This window comes from Scyliorhinus torazame, chromosome 1 (assembly GCF_047496885.1).
Source record: "Scyliorhinus torazame isolate Kashiwa2021f chromosome 1, sScyTor2.1, whole genome shotgun sequence".
Classification (NCBI taxonomy): Eukaryota; Metazoa; Chordata; class Chondrichthyes; order Carcharhiniformes; family Scyliorhinidae; genus Scyliorhinus; species Scyliorhinus torazame.
Genome location: NC_092707.1, coordinates 302,465,297 through 302,482,936, shown reverse-complemented (window position 1 = coordinate 302,482,936; position 17,640 = coordinate 302,465,297). Strand labels below are relative to the sequence as shown.

The following is a 17,640-nucleotide window of genomic DNA, read 5'->3' as shown; positions in this document are numbered from 1 at the left end:
CTTGACATCTATCTACTCTGGAATTACTTCTCTTGTAACAGAAAAGTTCATCCAAAACTTTAGACTCTTTTAAAAACATATGCAATATATACTCATTGTAAAAATTAATTTACACTTACATCTTGTTACATTGTAAATGTACATAGCCAAGATCACTTGCAGTACAGTTGCCCAAAATTAACCTCTGTTACATTGAAACATTGCATTTTACAATAAAACTGAAGTAGACAGCATTTGTTTGTATTTACAGGCGGTGTTGAAGCTGCTCAGGCAGCAGACATGATTGGTAATATGCTACAAAGTTCCAGTTTGTTTATACATATTACATGCTAAGCACATTGAAAGAGTGCAAAAAATCCTCTACAACCTCTAGAAGAAACTAGAACTAATACTATTGATTGAATCTTGAATAGACTAGTGCAACATACGGCCATATTAGCAGTGCTTTCAAAGGTCTATCACATATCTTACAGTTATATGGTATGGTATTCCACAATGTACATTAGGGATGCAAATGAAGTTCAAATAATTCAGTGCCTTGGAACTTGAAGGATTTTCTTAACTTTGTAAGTAATAAACATTGATCATTCCATCAATGATATGTGAATGTGTAGATATAAATAATAATGAGCTGTTTATGCAAAGGACATCATTGAGGTCTGTCTGGTGTGTGAATTAGTTTCCGTTTTCCTCTTCTCTACCTGTCATCTTTTCCTTGTCTATCTAAGATGAGGACTCTCGGTCATATTGCTAATATTTCTTTTGCAACTCTTGAGAGTTTGCTGGCAATCATATATCCCAATGTATTCAGGAGAACGAGACAACATATGCCTGGGGCTTTGTCATATGACCTTGCCTACTGCGTTTCTATTGACATTTATGTTAAGTCTGTAATTCAAGTGGTGGTTGGTGAGATGCTGTTATCTTGTTATTTATAAGAAGCCGGCGCAATGTATAATATGTAGGTAAGTGAATCATGAAGATACAAAAGTTAGACACGCCTGGAATAAGTCTTCTGTACAGGCACTGGCATAATGATAATCACCTTAATCTATCAGCAGGGAAGTTCACTTCTGGTGTGACCAGTCAGGTGGGTTCATGTTTGCCTTTCCCAAAGGCCATGCCCTGCTCTTCAGTATTGTTACCATCAGCTCAAGCATACTCCAATATTGGAACTTCTGGCTGATATTCAATAATTCAACTACTTTAGCTACCAACGATGTTGTGGTGGATCAATCAACTGGTGTGGCATTCATTTTAGGGCAGTCATGAATGTCAGTTGGTGTCTCCTGTAGCGAGGCACGCCTGTATTGCAGTGTGATCATCAACCTGAAAACTCCAAGTATGGCACTTAGTGAGTGAATGGGTAAATTCTCATCTCCCCTCTCCAATTGTTCCATTCATTTAAAAATCAAAAGGAAGAAAATATATTCATACATTTGCAATCCAATTGTCGCTAATGCACGCAGTCGATCTTGAAAAACTCTTCACTGAATTGCTATTTTTATATTCTTTCTACTTAGCATCACATTCTTGGAGACATGTAAATAAATAAATTACCGTCTAGATGTGTGGAAAATGGTTACTTTTCTTTTTAAGTTATTTACCAAACTGCAGGCTGGAGAAGACTCAACCTCCTGCTGTTCATCATAACCACTGCTCAAATTCATGATGGAAAAAGTGTCTCAATCAGCATATTAAAAGGGGTGGAGAAACACATTGCTTCCCTTTGCCTTTCAAAGGAGTTTTGCATCCCACGACTCTCCTTCATTTACATCCCCAATAAAGAACTGGCAATGAGTTTCTTTAGCCATTTTGCAATTCCCATTTAAAATAAAATGTCAGGATAGCTGAAAAACTAGTCTTTTTTTTGCAATTTGCATGGATAATGCATGCTGCCATCACTTAAATAATATTTCAATAAGATTTGTCACTCTCTGACTATAACTACTATAATGCAGTCTCATCCTATCTTTTAGTGGCATTCAAACTAATATGTAAACCACGTGACAAAAATAATGATTTCAGACGCAGACAGAATATTTGAAGATGCTACACCAAGTGTAAAATTGCATGGAAAGTACCTGCCTGTCTCAGAATAAATATTAAGGCCACACCAATACAGCATACAAGAAAGGGCCAATGTTTTCTTTAAAAACATGTCATTTTCAAATACAACAGATTCGCTAAGACAGCTATATCTGATGCTTTAACAAATGTTAAACCTCCAAATGACTTGTATTATTAGCTAGAGTTGGAGCCACGTCTTCATGGACTTGTTAGGTAATGTCATTGTATTCATTGCTGTAACAGGTCTCTCTTCTCAATTCAGAGTCAAGCATCTAACAGTGGAGCATTCGGCCTGGAGCACCAGTTCCATCACTTATTTGAGGGAGCTGCCTGGTCCAGATCTGAGCCATCACTTGCTTGTTTAACCTTCTCCCACAGAGTGAGATTTTCCCTAAAAAGCAGAAACAGACACAATTTTTAAAATATATCTTCCATCAACATTTCATCAACACATGAAGGCCAAAGTAATTTGGTTTCACACTGCCTCTGGCTACTGGTTTTGGATTTTCCTTTTGGGATTAGAGAAAGCTTCTCTTTCACCAATATTTTACACAATCAAAACACTCCAGGTATCCAGTATCAGAGGACATGTACATCACAGAGGTTGTTCGGTCCATCATGCCAACTTTTTGAAAGAGTCATCCAATTAGATCCACCCCCCTGCCACTTTCCCGTAATATGACAATTTGCATCCATTAAAGTATTTTCCAAAAATTATTATTGGATTTGGTCACACCACTCTTCATACGAAAACAGCTCACTGCCTAAATATGTTTTCCCTCATGTTGCCTCTGGGCCTTTTGCCAGTTTGCTTAAATCAGTGTCCTCTGATTACTGACTCTCCTGCCACTCGAAATAATTTCTACTTATTTTCTCTATGAGAACTATTCATGATTTTAAAAATCTCTTATCAAAGCAAAGTTAAAGATAATATAAAGACAAAAAAAACAAATGTACACCAGTGGCAGGCTTGCAGATTGGGAAACTTATGAAGATCAACAAAAGGTTACTAAAAAAGTATAAAAGGAACAAAGGTAAATTATGAAAGAAAGCTAGCGCAAAATATAAAAAAGATTAGTAAAAACTTTAATAAGTAGATAAAAGGGAAGAGAGGAGCTGACATGAATGTTGGGCCTATGGAGGATGAGACCGTGGAGTTAATAGTGGGGAGCACAGAAATGGCAGAGATACTAAATCAATACTTTTCTTCAGTTTTCACAGTGGAAGAGACTATATAATCCCAATAGTAACAGGTAATGCAGAGGTTACAGAAAGGGAGAAACAGTTCAAAAATGTGCAGTTTGGGTGGATTGTTCGAGCTAAATTGCCCCTTAGTGTCCCACGATGTGCAGGTTAGAGGGTTGTGGGGATGGGGCAGGGGAGTGGGCCTAGGTAGGGTGCTCTTTCAGAAAGTTTGTGCAGACCCGATGGGCCGATTGGCCTCCTTCTGCACTGTAGGAATTCTATGAGCTTAGAACAATCACCATCAATAGGGAAAAAGTACTGAACAAACGATTGGGATTGAAGTCCTCGGGGCCTGATGGCCTACATCCTAGGATTTTAAAGGAAGTGGCAGCAGAGAAAATTGATCCATTGGTTATATTCCAGAAAGGCTCCAGTGGATTGGAAAACTGCCAATGTAAAGCCCTTATTCAAAAAGGGAGGGAAGCAGAAAATAGGCAACAGCAGACCAGTTAATCAACCATTAACAAAATAACAGGAAATTTGGAAAGTTAAAATGCAATCCATTAGAGCCAGCATGGATTTATGAAAGGTAAATATTGTTTGACTCATTTTCTAGAGTTCTTCGAAGATGTAACAAGCCAAGTGGATAATGTAATGGAGATCATGTAGATGTAGTATATCTGGACACAAGATAAGATTCCATGGGGTTTGGGGTAATTTATTAGCTTGGATAGGAGACTCGCTAACAGGCGAAGGCAGACAGTTGGGAAAAGTGTGTTTTTCTGGTTGGCAAGATGCAAGTAGTGGGGTGCCACCGGGTTTAGTCCTCGGGTCCCAACTATTTATAATATATGTTAATGACGTAGATGTAGGGATAGAAGGTACTATCGCCAAGTTTGCAGATGACACTAAAGCTGCAATGAGGAAATAAGAATTTACAAATAGATATAGATAGGTTAGGTGAGTGGGCCAAAACTTGGCAGATGGAGTTTAACGTGGATAAGTGTGAAGTTATCCATTTTGGCTGGAAAAATTGAAAGGCAACTTATATAAATGGAGAGAAACTTTAGAGTGCTTCGGTACAGAGGGATCTGGGTATCCTCGTGCATGAATCGTAGAAAACTATTATGCGGGTACAGTAGGTTATAAGGAAGGCAAACGGAATTTGGCTATTATAGCTAAAGTGATAGAGTAAAGTGTCAATGCGACTGTACAAGGTGTTGGTGAAACCGCATCTGGAGTACTGTGTACAGTTTTGGACCCTTTATTTGAGGATGGATGTAGTTGCATTAGACACAGCTCAAAGGAGGTTCAATCGATTGATTCCAGAAATGTGGAGCGAGATTCTCCATCCTGGGATGCCCGGAATGTGTTACCCAATGGGACGGAGAATCAGGCATCGGGCAAAATTGGCATCGACGTCGGGCGCCGACCCAATCGTGATGCTCTGACGCTGGCGGACGGAAAAAGGTAATTAAATGCAAATGGGTGTTAATGACTCATTTGCATACATTTAGCAGGCCCGGTGCCCTATATTCCGGCCTTCCATGATTCTCCGGTCCCCATGAGGTCCACCATGCCAGGACCATGCTGGTAGAAACCATCCGAGCCCATTCAAGGCCCCCCCCCTACAATGCACTACCTGGCTACACCGCCTCTACCAGACTCCCCATGAATCCCCACAGGGACCCTGTGATAAGGAGACCCCACAATGAGCCTGTAATAGGCAGACCTGCACAATGAGCCCTATAATAGGGAGACTCCACAATGAGCCCTGTAACAGGGAGACTGCCACAATGTGCCCTGTAATAGGGGAGCCCTTCAGCGACCCCCTAACAGGGGAATCCCACCTCCCCAGGGACCCCTGTCTGAAGGGACTCCCCCCACAGACACCGTCCCCATAGAAAAGATACCCGTCTGGAAACTAGAGAGCAGTCCAGACAGGGGCAGTGAGAAGAATTACAGCTATAACACTTAACTTGCAGCTCCAATTGTCCATTCCTGGAAGGAGTGCAGCAGTGACCTGCATCCACAGATCCATTAGCTGTAATCCATTCATTGGCTGGATTCTCCGTTCCTGAGACTAAGTGTTGATGGCGTCGTGAAATCGGTGGAGTTTCACGACGGCGTGATCGGGTCCCCAGATGCAGCGATTCAACCGCTCCCAAGGGGCTAGCAGTGGCGGATCATGAAACTCAACACAATGTTAACGGACCAGCGGCCAATTCGGCGGTTCCGTGATTGACGCCCCGCCGCGGCTGCACATAGACCATTCTCCCCCTCACACACACAAGCGTCGCAGCCAACATGGCCGCAAGGAGGGCAGCGCCGCGCTTCCGGGACGCCGAACTCGAAACCCTCCGTGACTCCGTGGAGGAGAGGAGGCTGATACTATACCCCAGGCCGGGACGGAGGTCAGCAGGCGCCATCGTTCACCGTGCCTGGGCAGAGATGGCAGCCGCCGTCAGGGTGGTGGCCCGGACTGCTGACCAGTGCAGGAAAAACTGCACAAACTCCTCAGGGCGGCCAGGGTGAGTACCCAGCACTGTGCCCCTGGGACCAGGCACCCTACCCCCACACACATGTGACCTACCCCCCTCAGGGGGATGGTCAGACCCCCACCGTGACCCACATGGCTGTATATCCTATGCCAGCCGCAATGGCCGTGTACCCTGGCCGCTGATGCCATCAGATACCCAACCCCTGGGCTGCATGTGTCGGACCGTCTAACACTTGCTGTTTGTATTTGCCCCCCCAGGACAAGGCTGCGCACAACCGGCGGGAGTGGGAGAAGACCGGAGGGGGACCACCAGGCCTACGTCCCCTCGGTGTGCCTGAGCAGAGGCCACTGCACATTGTCGGTGGGCCAGAGGAGAGGGAGGTTGCCGACGTGGAGGTCGGCGGCATGCGACCAAGTGAGACTCCCTGCCTGGTTGCGGGTTCTCACAGCCCCCCACACCCCACATTCCCCTCATCCCACCCCCCCCTCACCCCACACCCCAACCCCCCTCACCCCACATCCCCCTCACACCAGCCTTCACCACCTCACGCCTCACCCCTGTCGTAAACCACTGTGTTCCTATATTAAGGGTTGTACGGTAGAACCTGCACTACAGGTTCACCTGGGCCCCTGCATGCTAGCTCCGCCCAGGAGCCGGGTTATAAATATGCGTGGCCTCCAGCTCGCAGCTGGTCGACTGGTACGGGTTGCGGGCTGCGTTTCCGTACCTAGACAATGTGACCATCTGTGGCCATAATCAGCAGGACCACGGCGCCAACCTCACTATATTTCTCCACACCGCCACTCTCCTCAACCTCACGTATAACAAGAAGTGTGTGTTCCGTACAAACCGCTTAGCCATCCTCGGCTATATGGTCCAGAACGGAGTTCTGAGGCCCGATCCCGACCGCTTGCGACCCTCATGGAGCTCCCTGTCCCCCACTGCCCCAAGGCCCTCAAACGCTGCCTGGGGTTCTTCTCGTATTACGCACAGTGGGTCCCAAACTATGCGGATAAGGCCCGCCCGCTCATACAGTTCACTCATTTCCCCCTGACATCCGAAGCCCAACAGGCTTTCGCCCAGATCAGAGCTGATATCGCCAAAGCTGGAATGCACGCTGTAGACGAAACACTTCCTTTCCAAGTGGAAAGCGACGCATCGGACGTCGCCCTTGCCGCCACCCTCAACCAGGCAGGCAGGCCCGTGGCATTCTTTTTCCGCACCCTCCATGCCTCCGAAATTCAGCACTCATCTGTCGAAAAGGAGGCCCAGGCTATCGTTGAGGCTGTGTGACATTGGAGGCATTACCTGGCCGGCAGGAGATTCACTCTCCTCACTGACCAACGGTCGGTAGCCTTCATGTTCAACAACACAGTGGGGCAAGATCAAAAATGATAAAATCTTGCGGTGGAGAATCGAGCTCTCCACCTATAATTACGAGATTAAGTATCGCCCTGGCAAACTCAACGAGCCCCCAGACGCGCTATCCCGAGGTACATGTGCCAGCGCACAGGTATACCGACTCCGGGCCCTGCACAACAGCCTTTGTCATCCAGGGGTCACTCGGTTGTACCACTTCATTAAGGCACGAAATTTGCCCTACTCCGTCAAGGAAGTAAGGACGATCACCAAGGACTGCCAGGTCTGTGCGGAGTGCAAGCCGCACTTCTACCAGCCGGACCGCGCACACCTGGTGAAGGCCTCCCTCCACTTTGAACGCCTCAGCGTGGATTTCAAAGGCCCCTCCCCATCTCCGATCAACACACACATTTCCTCAGTGTGATCGATGAATACTCCCGGTTTCCCTTCGCCATCCCATGCCCTGACATGACATCTGCCACTGTCACTAAAGCCCTTAATTCTATCTTCACTCTGTTCGGCTTCCCCACCTACATCCACAGTGACAGGGGATCCTCATTCACGAGTGATGAGCTACGTCAGTTCCTGCTCAGCAGGGATATCGTCTCCAGCAGAACGACGAGCTACAACCCCCCGGGGAAACGGACAGATAGAAAGGGAGAATGAGACGGTATGGAGGGCCATCCAGCTGGCCCTACCGTCCAGAAATCTCCCGGCCTCCCGCTAGCAAGAGGTCCTCTCTGATGCATTACATTCTATTCGCTCATTACTTTGCACTGCTACTAACAGTACACCGCATGAACATCTTTTTGCCTTCCCCAGGAAGTCCACATCCGGGGTATCACTCCCAACTTGGCTCACAGCTCCGGGAACCGTGCTTCTCCGTAAACATGTGCGGCTCCACAAGGCGGATCCGTTGGTGGAAAGGGTGCACCTGCTCCACGCAAATCCACGTTTCCCGAAGGCCGCCAGGATACCGTCTCCCTCAGGGACCTGGCACCAGCAGGTTCCACCCCCACACCATCCCCGTCGCCCCCCTCCCCATCCCCGCTACCCCCATCACCCCCCTAGGACCGTCCGTCCTCCCCCTGCCCACCCCCGTTGATGAAGAGGATTTCGGCACGCTATCGGAGTCAACTTCGACCACGACAGCACCAACATCGCTGGCTCCACTTCGTCACTCTCAAAGGACCATCAAGGCACCGGACCAGCTGAACCTCTGACCGGTCCGTCGGATGACCAGAGACATTTTTTTACTGCTCTGTAAATATTAAAGATTGCTAATTGTATATAGTTCTCCACCACCCCCGCCAGACTCAATTTTAACAGGGGGTGAATGTGATAAACCACTGTGTTCTTATATTAAGGGTTGTACGGTAGAACCTGCACTATGGGTTCACCTGGGCCCCTGCATGCTAGCTCCGCCCAGGAGCCGGGTTATAAATATGCGTGGCCTTCAGCTCGCAGCCATTTCATCAGCTGCTGTGGGAGGGCCACACATCTAATACTAATAAAGCCTCAGTTTGGATTCAACTTAGTCTCCAGTTAAATTGATCGTGCCTCAACCCCCCTCCGGCTGTCTAATCATACATGCTGTCTTGTGTCTTACAGGACGAGCCGGGGATGGTCCCAGCCTGTCCAGTGCCCCCCACCCAGCGAGTGCCAGGGCAGGTGCCCCCCAGAAATCCGAGCACCGGCGGAGAGAGCAGCCGCAACACCAGCCCTCTGCCCGAGATGACCCAGGACACCACAACCCAGGACACCACGACCCAGGAGACCCCGGGGTTCGGGTCGGAGGAGGACACTGACTTTCCGTCACAGCTGTCTCCAACACCCTCCACCGTCTCAGAGACTATCACCTCGGTTGGGCAAATTAGTGAAGAAGCTTCTGGGACACTCACTGGTGCACACCACATAGTCGTTCCGGTACAGCAGGTGGAGGTAGGAGCAGCCGAGGGGCCAGTAAGTCGGAGGGCAGGCTGGCCCCAGCAACCAGCTGCCACCCAGACGGGTCCCGGGCTCCTGGAACATCCAATCCCGCCCATAGTGCAGGTGCAGGCAGAGACCCAGGGACGAGAGGAGGGGCCGACAGCCGGCTTCCAGAACCCGCAGACGCAGGTGGAGGAGTTCATCCGCCTGTAGGAGCAGGGAGTGATGCCGGTCATTCGTGCCACTCAGGTCGTAACTGCACGGGTGACGTCCGTGGTGGAGGCAATGGGGGCGACGGTGTCGGACATGGGTCAGAGTGTGCAAGACTTGGGGCATTCTGTGCAGGCGGGGGCCGTGGCCCAGGACAGGGCTGCCCACTCACAGGCAATCATGTGCCAGAGCCACCTGGAGATTGCAGCGGCGCTCCTCAGTGTGGCGGAGGGTATGAGTGGAGGAGTGTCAGCCTCTGCAGTGGTCCAACAGCTGTGAGGTTCTTGCAGCTTGTCAAGTTTGCGAATGGCATAAAAATAGATGGGAGACAAGTGGTGAGGATGATACAAAGAGGTTACAGAGTGTGATGAATGTAGGAAATTATTATATATTATAATTTGGGCATGATTTAAAGGAAACATTTCTAAGTTATTTTTGGCGCGATCGGCAGGTGTTTCCCACCGGCCATGTTGGCGAGATCGCGGCCCATATTTAATGGCATTTAGTGCCAGAAATGAGTCCCCACATGCTTCCCGCCATTACTGGCTGACTTGCTGTGATTTGCTAGACTTGCGCCTCAGCATCTCACCGCTAACAAGGGGTAGCTGCTTTTAAACACTCCCTCACCAGTCAAGTCACTCGCAGTCAACACACAGGCATGGCTGCGCACAGGGGCAGCTCCTCGGTTAGGGGATGTTGACCTCACAAGGCCTCTCGACGCCATTGATGCGAGATGAGACAGTTCCTCCGAGGGGTCGGAGGACCAGCAGCAGGGTCACCAATACACCTGGGAGGTATTAGCAGCGGCTGTCAGTGTGGGCAGCATGACCAGAAGGACCGCTGTCCAGTGTCAGAAGAAGACCAATTACCTCCCCCTAGCTGCAAGGGTAAGTTACTACCTCTCTCCCAGTTCCGCCTGCCACCCCTCAAGTTCCCAACCCCCCCTCCCCACAAATCACTCAGAAATTGATACTTCCCACATGTCCATTGTCTCGTAGGATCGCCATCTGATGAGGCCGGGCCATCGGAACCGTTCTCCCTTCCCTGTCACCCATAAACCACCTCTGAGGAGAGCTCTGAGGAGGCCACCATCGACGTGTCACAGTTATCATTCCCACCTTACACCAGCACAGAGACACACACCCCGGTGGGTGACGTTGGAGGACAGGCTTCTGGGGCACAATCTCGTGAGCACACAGTTGCTGATGCACATCAGTTGGAGGCAGGAACATCCAAGGGAAACCGCAGTTGGAGGTCTGCTGGATCCCAGGACTCGGCTCTGGACAAGGTTACCAAGAGCTGATGCAGTTGATAGGATACAGCCATGGGATTCAGGAAGGGATGTCAGCAACATTCCAGCATAGCCGATTGAAGGAGTTCCAAAGGCTACGGGTGCTGGAGACGATGCCGACAATGCGTGGCACTGAGCCCAACACCGCTAGGGTGGCAAATGCAATGGAAAACCTGGAGAACGACGTCAGCGTCTCAAGCGGTGGTGTCCAAGGTATGGCTCAGTCCGTGACGAGCATGGTTGAGGGCCTCGACATCATGTCCCAGTCACTGAGGGACATTGCTGAAGCACTGCAGAGCATGTCCCAGTCACTCAGGATCATCACTGAGGGCATTGACAACATGGTGCAGGCAATGGGGAACCGCCAGATGACCCAGAGGCCTCAGGAGTATGCTCCAGCTGCCCCTTCATCCCATGGAGACCTCCAGTGCCCTACGGGCACCGTCAAGGAGGAGGAAATGCTGGAGGTCAACCTGGAGCCTGCCACCAAGGAGACGACGGCGATCTCCAGTTCTTCCGAATTGCCCCCTCCTGACACCGGCGTATCTCAAGGTAGAACAAGGTGGTATAGTAATGCCTGTGACATTGGTAAGTCAGCCGGGCCCTCTGACTCCAGGCCCTCCAGAAGATGTCCGCCAAGGACATCAAAGGCCACAGGGCGCGGAAACCAGCAGGCTCCTACACTTCTGATGTGCTTCCTGCTGACACAGGATGTAGCAGCAGACCACGAAAGTTCAAGAGAGAGGATCCCTGAGTGGGCACTTCAGGGTTGGGGGAGGGGGGGGGGGGGGGGCGGGGAGGGATTATCTGTAGCTAGGGGGAATGGAAACGTCAAATGTTCACCGTTAAAACATGTTACTCCTGATACTCGTAAAACCTTTCACGTTAATCTTCACACTGGGCCTGCCTGCACCCCTAGAACCTGTTGCTCTCCGCTTCCCCCACCCCCTGCACTCCCGGGCACAGTGGTGCAAGATCAAACTCCCCCGATGCAGACCCTGTTCAGTGAGAGTCAGACTTTGGCATAAACTGAGGGGCACAGAGCTAACCTCACAGCGTGTTATCATCACTCTCCTGCTTTATATATTGACCCACTGGCAGTGCCAACACAGGCCCATCAGCCTGAGGTGACGTTACACAGACCCTTGGGAGGGTGGAGTAGGGTAGTCAGGGGAGGGTGTGTGTGGGAGGCGCATGAAATGGGGGGGAGGAAGGTTTGAGGGGGGAAGGAGGGAAATGGGTAGGAGGGGAATGGGGAGGGGGAATTGAGGGAAGGAGGAATGAGGGAAATGGGTGAGAAGGAGGGGAATGGGGGGGGAGGATTGAGGGAAGGAGGGATTGCAGGGCACGGGGAGAGCTAATGGACAAAGCCTCGTCCTATGAGAATCGGGCGAGGATGAAGATCCTTCTGGTCCCACGGGCAAGCTGGGCCCTTGCCGCTGCCGTCTATAGCCCATCCTCCGGCTCCTCCTGCAGGTCCTCCCGGGCTCATCTTTTTAAAACTATTCAAGGCACTAGTTAGACCACACCTGAAATACTGCAAACAGTTATGGTCCCCATATCTAAGGAAAGATATACTGCCATTGGATCCAGAGAAGGTTCACTAGGTTGATCCCAGACATGGAGGGATTGCTTACAAGAGAGATTGAGTTTTTTTAAGTTGTTCATTTACGGGATGTGGGCGTCGCTGGTAGGCCAGCATTTATTGCCCATCCCTAGTTGCCCTTCACCACTTGGTGGTGGTGAGTTTCCTTTTTGAACCACTGCAATCCTTGGGGTGTATGTATACCCACTGTGCTGTTAGGGAGGGAATTCCAGGATTTTGACTCAGCGACAGTGAAGGAACAGCGATATATTTCCAAGTCAGGGTGGTGAGTGACTTGGAGGGAAATCTCCAGGTGGTGGGGTTCCCAGATATCGTCTGCCCTTGTCCTTCTAGATGGTAGTGGTTGTAAAATTTGGAAGGTGCTGTCTAAGGAACCTTGGCGAGTTACTGCAGTGCACCTTGTAGATGGTACCCACGGCTGCCACTGTTCGTCGGTGGTGGAGGGTTTGAATGTTTGTGGAAGGGGAACAATTAAATGGGCTGCTTTGTCCTGGATGATGAGTGCTGTTGGAGCTGCACTCATGCAGGCAAGTGGAGAGTATTCCATTAGTAGGTTGGGCCTGTACTTATTGGAGTTAAGAAGAATGAGAGGCGACCTAATTGAGACATGTAGGGCTGGATTCTCCGATTCTGAGGTTATGTCCCCCACGCCGGTGTGGGAATGGTGGCATTTTACGACCAAACATTTGGTGCAAAATGGGCACCGATCCTCCATTTGGCTGGGGGCGAGCAGTCGAGCAGCGTAGAGCACCTGGCACTAGCTGCCGATACGGCCTGGTGGCCTGCAGCGGCCGCGCCGTGAAAGATGGTGGCGGCCGCTCGCGAACCCGGCCTGCAAAATTGTACCCCCTCTTTGGCCGGCTCGCGAGCCCTGGACCACTCCCCAACAGTGCCCCCAGCCCTGACAAAGTCCTCCCTGCCTGCGGATTGCCACCCCCCCCCCCCCCGAGTTCCCGACGGATGATAGCACACGCGACCGACGCCGTCAGGAACTCGGCCGGTCGGGGGCGGAGCATCAGGGGCGGACCTCTGCGAGTATGCTGCTTTGGAGGGGGCGGAGCGTCGCGAAAGCGCGCTGCCCACGATTTGGTCGGAAACGGGGAGTCTCCGTCCGATCACCGAACGGGATTTCGACGTCGGCGACTGGAGAATCACGCCACAGGATTCTCAGGGAGTTTGACAGGATAGATGCTCAGAAGAGTGGACAGAATATAAAGGACTGTAAGCAATGATGAAAAGATTAACAAGGAGGGAGAAATTAGAGTACGAGGAAAGCCAGCTAAAAATATAAAAACAGATAGCAAAAGTTACTGCAGAAATTTAAAATGGCAAAGATTGTAAAGTGAGCATTGGTCCTCCAGAGAGTGAGAGTGGGGGATTAATAATGGAAATTAAGGAAATGGCAGATCAATCATCAGATATTTTGAATCTATCTTCACGGTAGAGGATACGATACAAATGACATCCCAGAAGTAATTGTGAATCAGGTGGTGAAAGGGAGGAACTTAAAACAATTACAATCACCAGGGAAAGGGGACTGAGAAATTATTACAAATAAAAGCTGAAAAGTCTCCAGGTGCCGATGGACTTCATTCTGGAGGCTGGTGAGATAATAGATGCATTGATCTTAAATTTCTACAATTCCCTGGAAAGGTCCCATCAGATTAGAAAATAGCAAATATGAATCCTATTTAATAAAGAAAGAAGACAGAAAGCAGGAAACTACAGGCGACTTAGCTTAACATCTGTGGTAAGGAAATTGCATGAAACCATCATTAAAGATTTCTAAAAATGGAAAGATCTGGGCAATCGCAACAGGTCTGACAGCATCTATGGAGAGAGAAGGGAGCTAATGTTTCAAGTCTGGATGACTCTTTGTCAAAGCTGGAGACAACTGGAAATAGGGTCAGATTTATACTGTTGTGGATGAATATTTATTAAAATGCTACTCGCCGGAATCACGTTCCCCTTCCCAACTGCGTGCCACATCAGCAGGAAATTAGATGGGTCTAAATCATTGCCAATATAAGCGGCGTGCAGCTGTTGGCCCTCACATCACTTGTGACTTTGAGGTGAGTGCAACATTCAAAGTCTACCTGCAATAGCGCTGCTCTAGTTTCTCAGTGATACCAGTCTAATGCCGCAATGGTGGGTATGTGGGGTTGGTCTGCTCACAGTGGCTGTCTCCATATCTGGGAGGACAGCACTCAGTGTGTCCTGCGAGTCTCAGGCAAGGCTGAACTCTGAGACAGAGACCAGTATTGCAACTGGGTGGGGGTGGTTGTCTGTGGGGACAGTGGTGGGGACGGATGACAGGGACATGGGGAACAATGGGCTTTGGTGGGATTAGAGAGGTGGGAGGCAAGGATGACAGATGCATGAGGGACAGTGGGGTATCGTGGAGTTGACGGGGGTGATGGGGGAATGATGTCAGGCAGAGGGGAGATCAGGGTGGAGAACTTGAAGCCTGCCATGGGAAGAGTAGAACACAGGCACAGAAAGGGGAAGGATAGGAATATGAATGGGAGGAGATACATGCAGACTCTGGTCCAGGAGTCCGGGGGCGGGTGTGTGTGTGCTGTGTTAATCGGGAACATAAGGGATGGGTTGCACAGACTCATGGAGGTCGGGGAAAGGGAGATTGTGTTGTGATCAGAGTCATGACGGAATGGGGGATTTCAATGAAAGACAGTCATACTCCCTGGTCTGAGGCCAAGAGTTTGGTGTGAGCGATTAAAGGCAGTCCTGGGGATTTGTGGACATTGTAGTCAAAGTGATAGATTAAAGATAATCCTGAGGCTTTGTGGGCCATGCTACAGGGCTGTGCATGGCACGCACATTGTAGATCTGCTCCAGCAAGGGGCAAGGCCCGGATAAGGTCCAGTTTCGTATGCAGGGTGTGTTCATTGTCATACAGTCAGTGGTGATGGTGTTGGCTGTTTCGGGACTGGGCGGCAGATGGGATGATCATAGTTAAGGGAAGCATTTGCAGCATACGATAGGGAAAAGGTAATTAAGGGGGAGGATTATTCAAAGCTGTCAGGGAGGTGTGGGGGTTTCCCTGTATGAGACTGTGAACACAGCCTCAAGATAGGGAAGGGCCAGGTCCACACGGGGCATGGGGAAATCAACAGGGATGGGTTCAGAAAGGAGGGCTGGAATGTCCACCACCATGACAATGGGATCCAGGGTTACTGGGGGGAGGCTGGAGAATAATTGGAGGGAGGTCTACCTACATGTAATGCAGTTCCAGGTAGATTGGAGGACCCAAAGACTGCCATGGGTGGGTTCGAAACTGATCTCAAAATAAAAATACAGCACCAGCATCTTGAAGGGGAGGGGTGGTGGCGTGTGGGATTGTCAGTGGATAAGTATTTCCATGTTCTGGAGATTTGGGTTTGAATCTCACCGCATTAGATGGTAGAATTTGAATTCAATCAATAACAAAATATGGAATTTAAAGTCTAATGATGTCGATGAAACCACTGTTGTAAAAAAACTAGTTCAACTTGTCTTTTAGGGAAGGAATTTTGCTGTCCTCATCTGGTTTGCCCTACATGTGACTCCAGATCCACAGCAAATGTCCTCTGAAATAACCTAACAAGCCACTCAATTGTATTAAATTGCTGAACGTGAATCAGGACCTACACCATGTGGACTGCAGCGGCTCACCACCACCATTTCAAACCATGAATGAATTAAAAAATTTGTGCAGTTTGAAATCAAAACTAGAAAACTGCATGGGAGAGCTCGGAGGCAGTGTGGGAGGAGCCCATGGCTTGTCGAAGTGGCCCTTTCACGGGACAAACGCAAACTGCTTTGAGTGACAGCGAAATAGAATCAGAACTGAGAGAAAAGAGGAAGACTTCCTTGAGAAGATACAATTGGAGCCACTGCTTTTTGGTGTCCTTCAACGAGTGCCTGCTGGAGTCATTGGCTTCACAATACGGTTACTCCATTTGAGCATTAACAGAGAATGGAGAATGCAGGCAATTGTCAAGGAAGCACAGCTATTCCATATCTTCCAGATCATCAATGTAAGCTGCTAAACTGCTTTCTCCAATTGACATGGATGGCTGGATTCTCCGTTCCTGAGACTAAATGTTGATGCCAGGGCAGGATCTTGTGCTACGACAGCAAAACTGGTGCCTCACCTGGACTGATTCAGCGACCGTTGAGGGGCTAGCAGCGGCACCACATGGAACACCATTGATTCCAATAAGAAACGGTACCGGATTTGTGATTGACACTCAGGAGCCTGACAAGCTGCAGGCGCATATACACACTGCACTCCCCACACACACCACCCCAGCCAACAAGATGGCAGCAAGACGAGCGACAACACAATTCATCGACGCCGAGCTCAAGACCTCCTGGACGTGGTGGAGGAAAGGCAGGCCATCCTGTACCCTGGCCCGGGAAGGAGGCTGCCAGCCACCGCCGCTCACCAAGCCTGGGCGCAGGTGGCACAGACGGTCAGTGCCACGAGCCTGCAGTGCCGGAAAAAACTGCACGACCTCCTCAGAGCGGCCAGGGTGAGCCGGCAGCACTGTGCCCCTGGCAACAAACCTGTCCCACACACCAGTGACGCCCCCCCCTATCCAGAGGGCGGTCAAAGCCCCACGCTGCATCACATACCGGCACCCATACCGTCTTACATGGCCGGGTGCCCTGGTCACTGAGGCCATCAGCTCCCCACCCCCTGTGCTACATGTGTCGGACTGCCTAATGCTGTCGATTTGTGTGTCCTCCCACCCCGGGAAAAAGCAGCCCATAACTGCCGGGAGGGGGAGAAAACTGGTGGGGGACCGCTGGACCCGTGACCCCTCAACATGGCAGAGAAGTGGGCTCTGGACATGGTCGGTGGGGCAGAAGGGAATTTGCAGGGGTGGAGATCGGCCTCGAGCACAGAGGTGAGAACCCACTGAGTTGCAGTTAGTTCCCCATAACACATCTGTCACGCTCCCCCCCCCGCCCCCTGCCGGTCTATTCATGCGTCTTGCTGGAGATGGGGCGGATCCTTCTGCTGTCTCCAGCCCCCAGCCGGTGCCACAACCTGAGCTTCCCCCCGTGTGTTGGGCAGCGATGAGGATGACACTGACATGGACGGGAGCCATTGACCTGAAACCTACGACACCTCGGAGCTCGAGTCCGTGGATGACACTGATCTCCCGTCACAGTTGTCTCCAACACCCTCCACTGTCCCAGAAACACTCACCTCGGTTGGGCATTTTAGTGAACAGGCTCCTGGCACACCTTCTGGTGCACACCACACAGCTGATCCGGTACAGCAGGTGGAGGTAGGAACTCTCAAGGGGATGGACGGTCAGAGGGCGCGCTGACCATAGGGACTAGCTGCCGTCCAGATAGGCTTTGGGCTTCTGAAACGGATGGTCCCATTGATCGTGGAGATGCAGTCGCAGAGCCAGGGACTACATGAGAGGTTGTCGGTGAGCATCCAGCACCTGCAGATGCAGTTGGCGGAGTCC

At 50.3% G+C, this 17,640-nt stretch overlaps 1 protein-coding gene across 2 annotated transcripts in view; it reads right to left on the bottom strand.

The window, feature by feature from the left end:
• Positions 1-2,133: 2,133 nt before the first annotated feature.
• pde10a (phosphodiesterase 10A) overlaps positions 2,134-17,640 on the bottom strand; it is a 1,307,205-nt gene continuing 1,291,698 nt past the window's right edge. For both annotated transcript variants that reach the window (XM_072507750.1, XM_072507751.1), the window contains one exon: positions 2,134-2,461. In XM_072507750.1, coding sequence (XP_072363851.1) covers positions 2,380-2,461 — 82 coding nt within the window. In that variant the 3' untranslated portion in view covers positions 2,134-2,379. The remainder of the gene's footprint in view (positions 2,462-17,640) is intronic.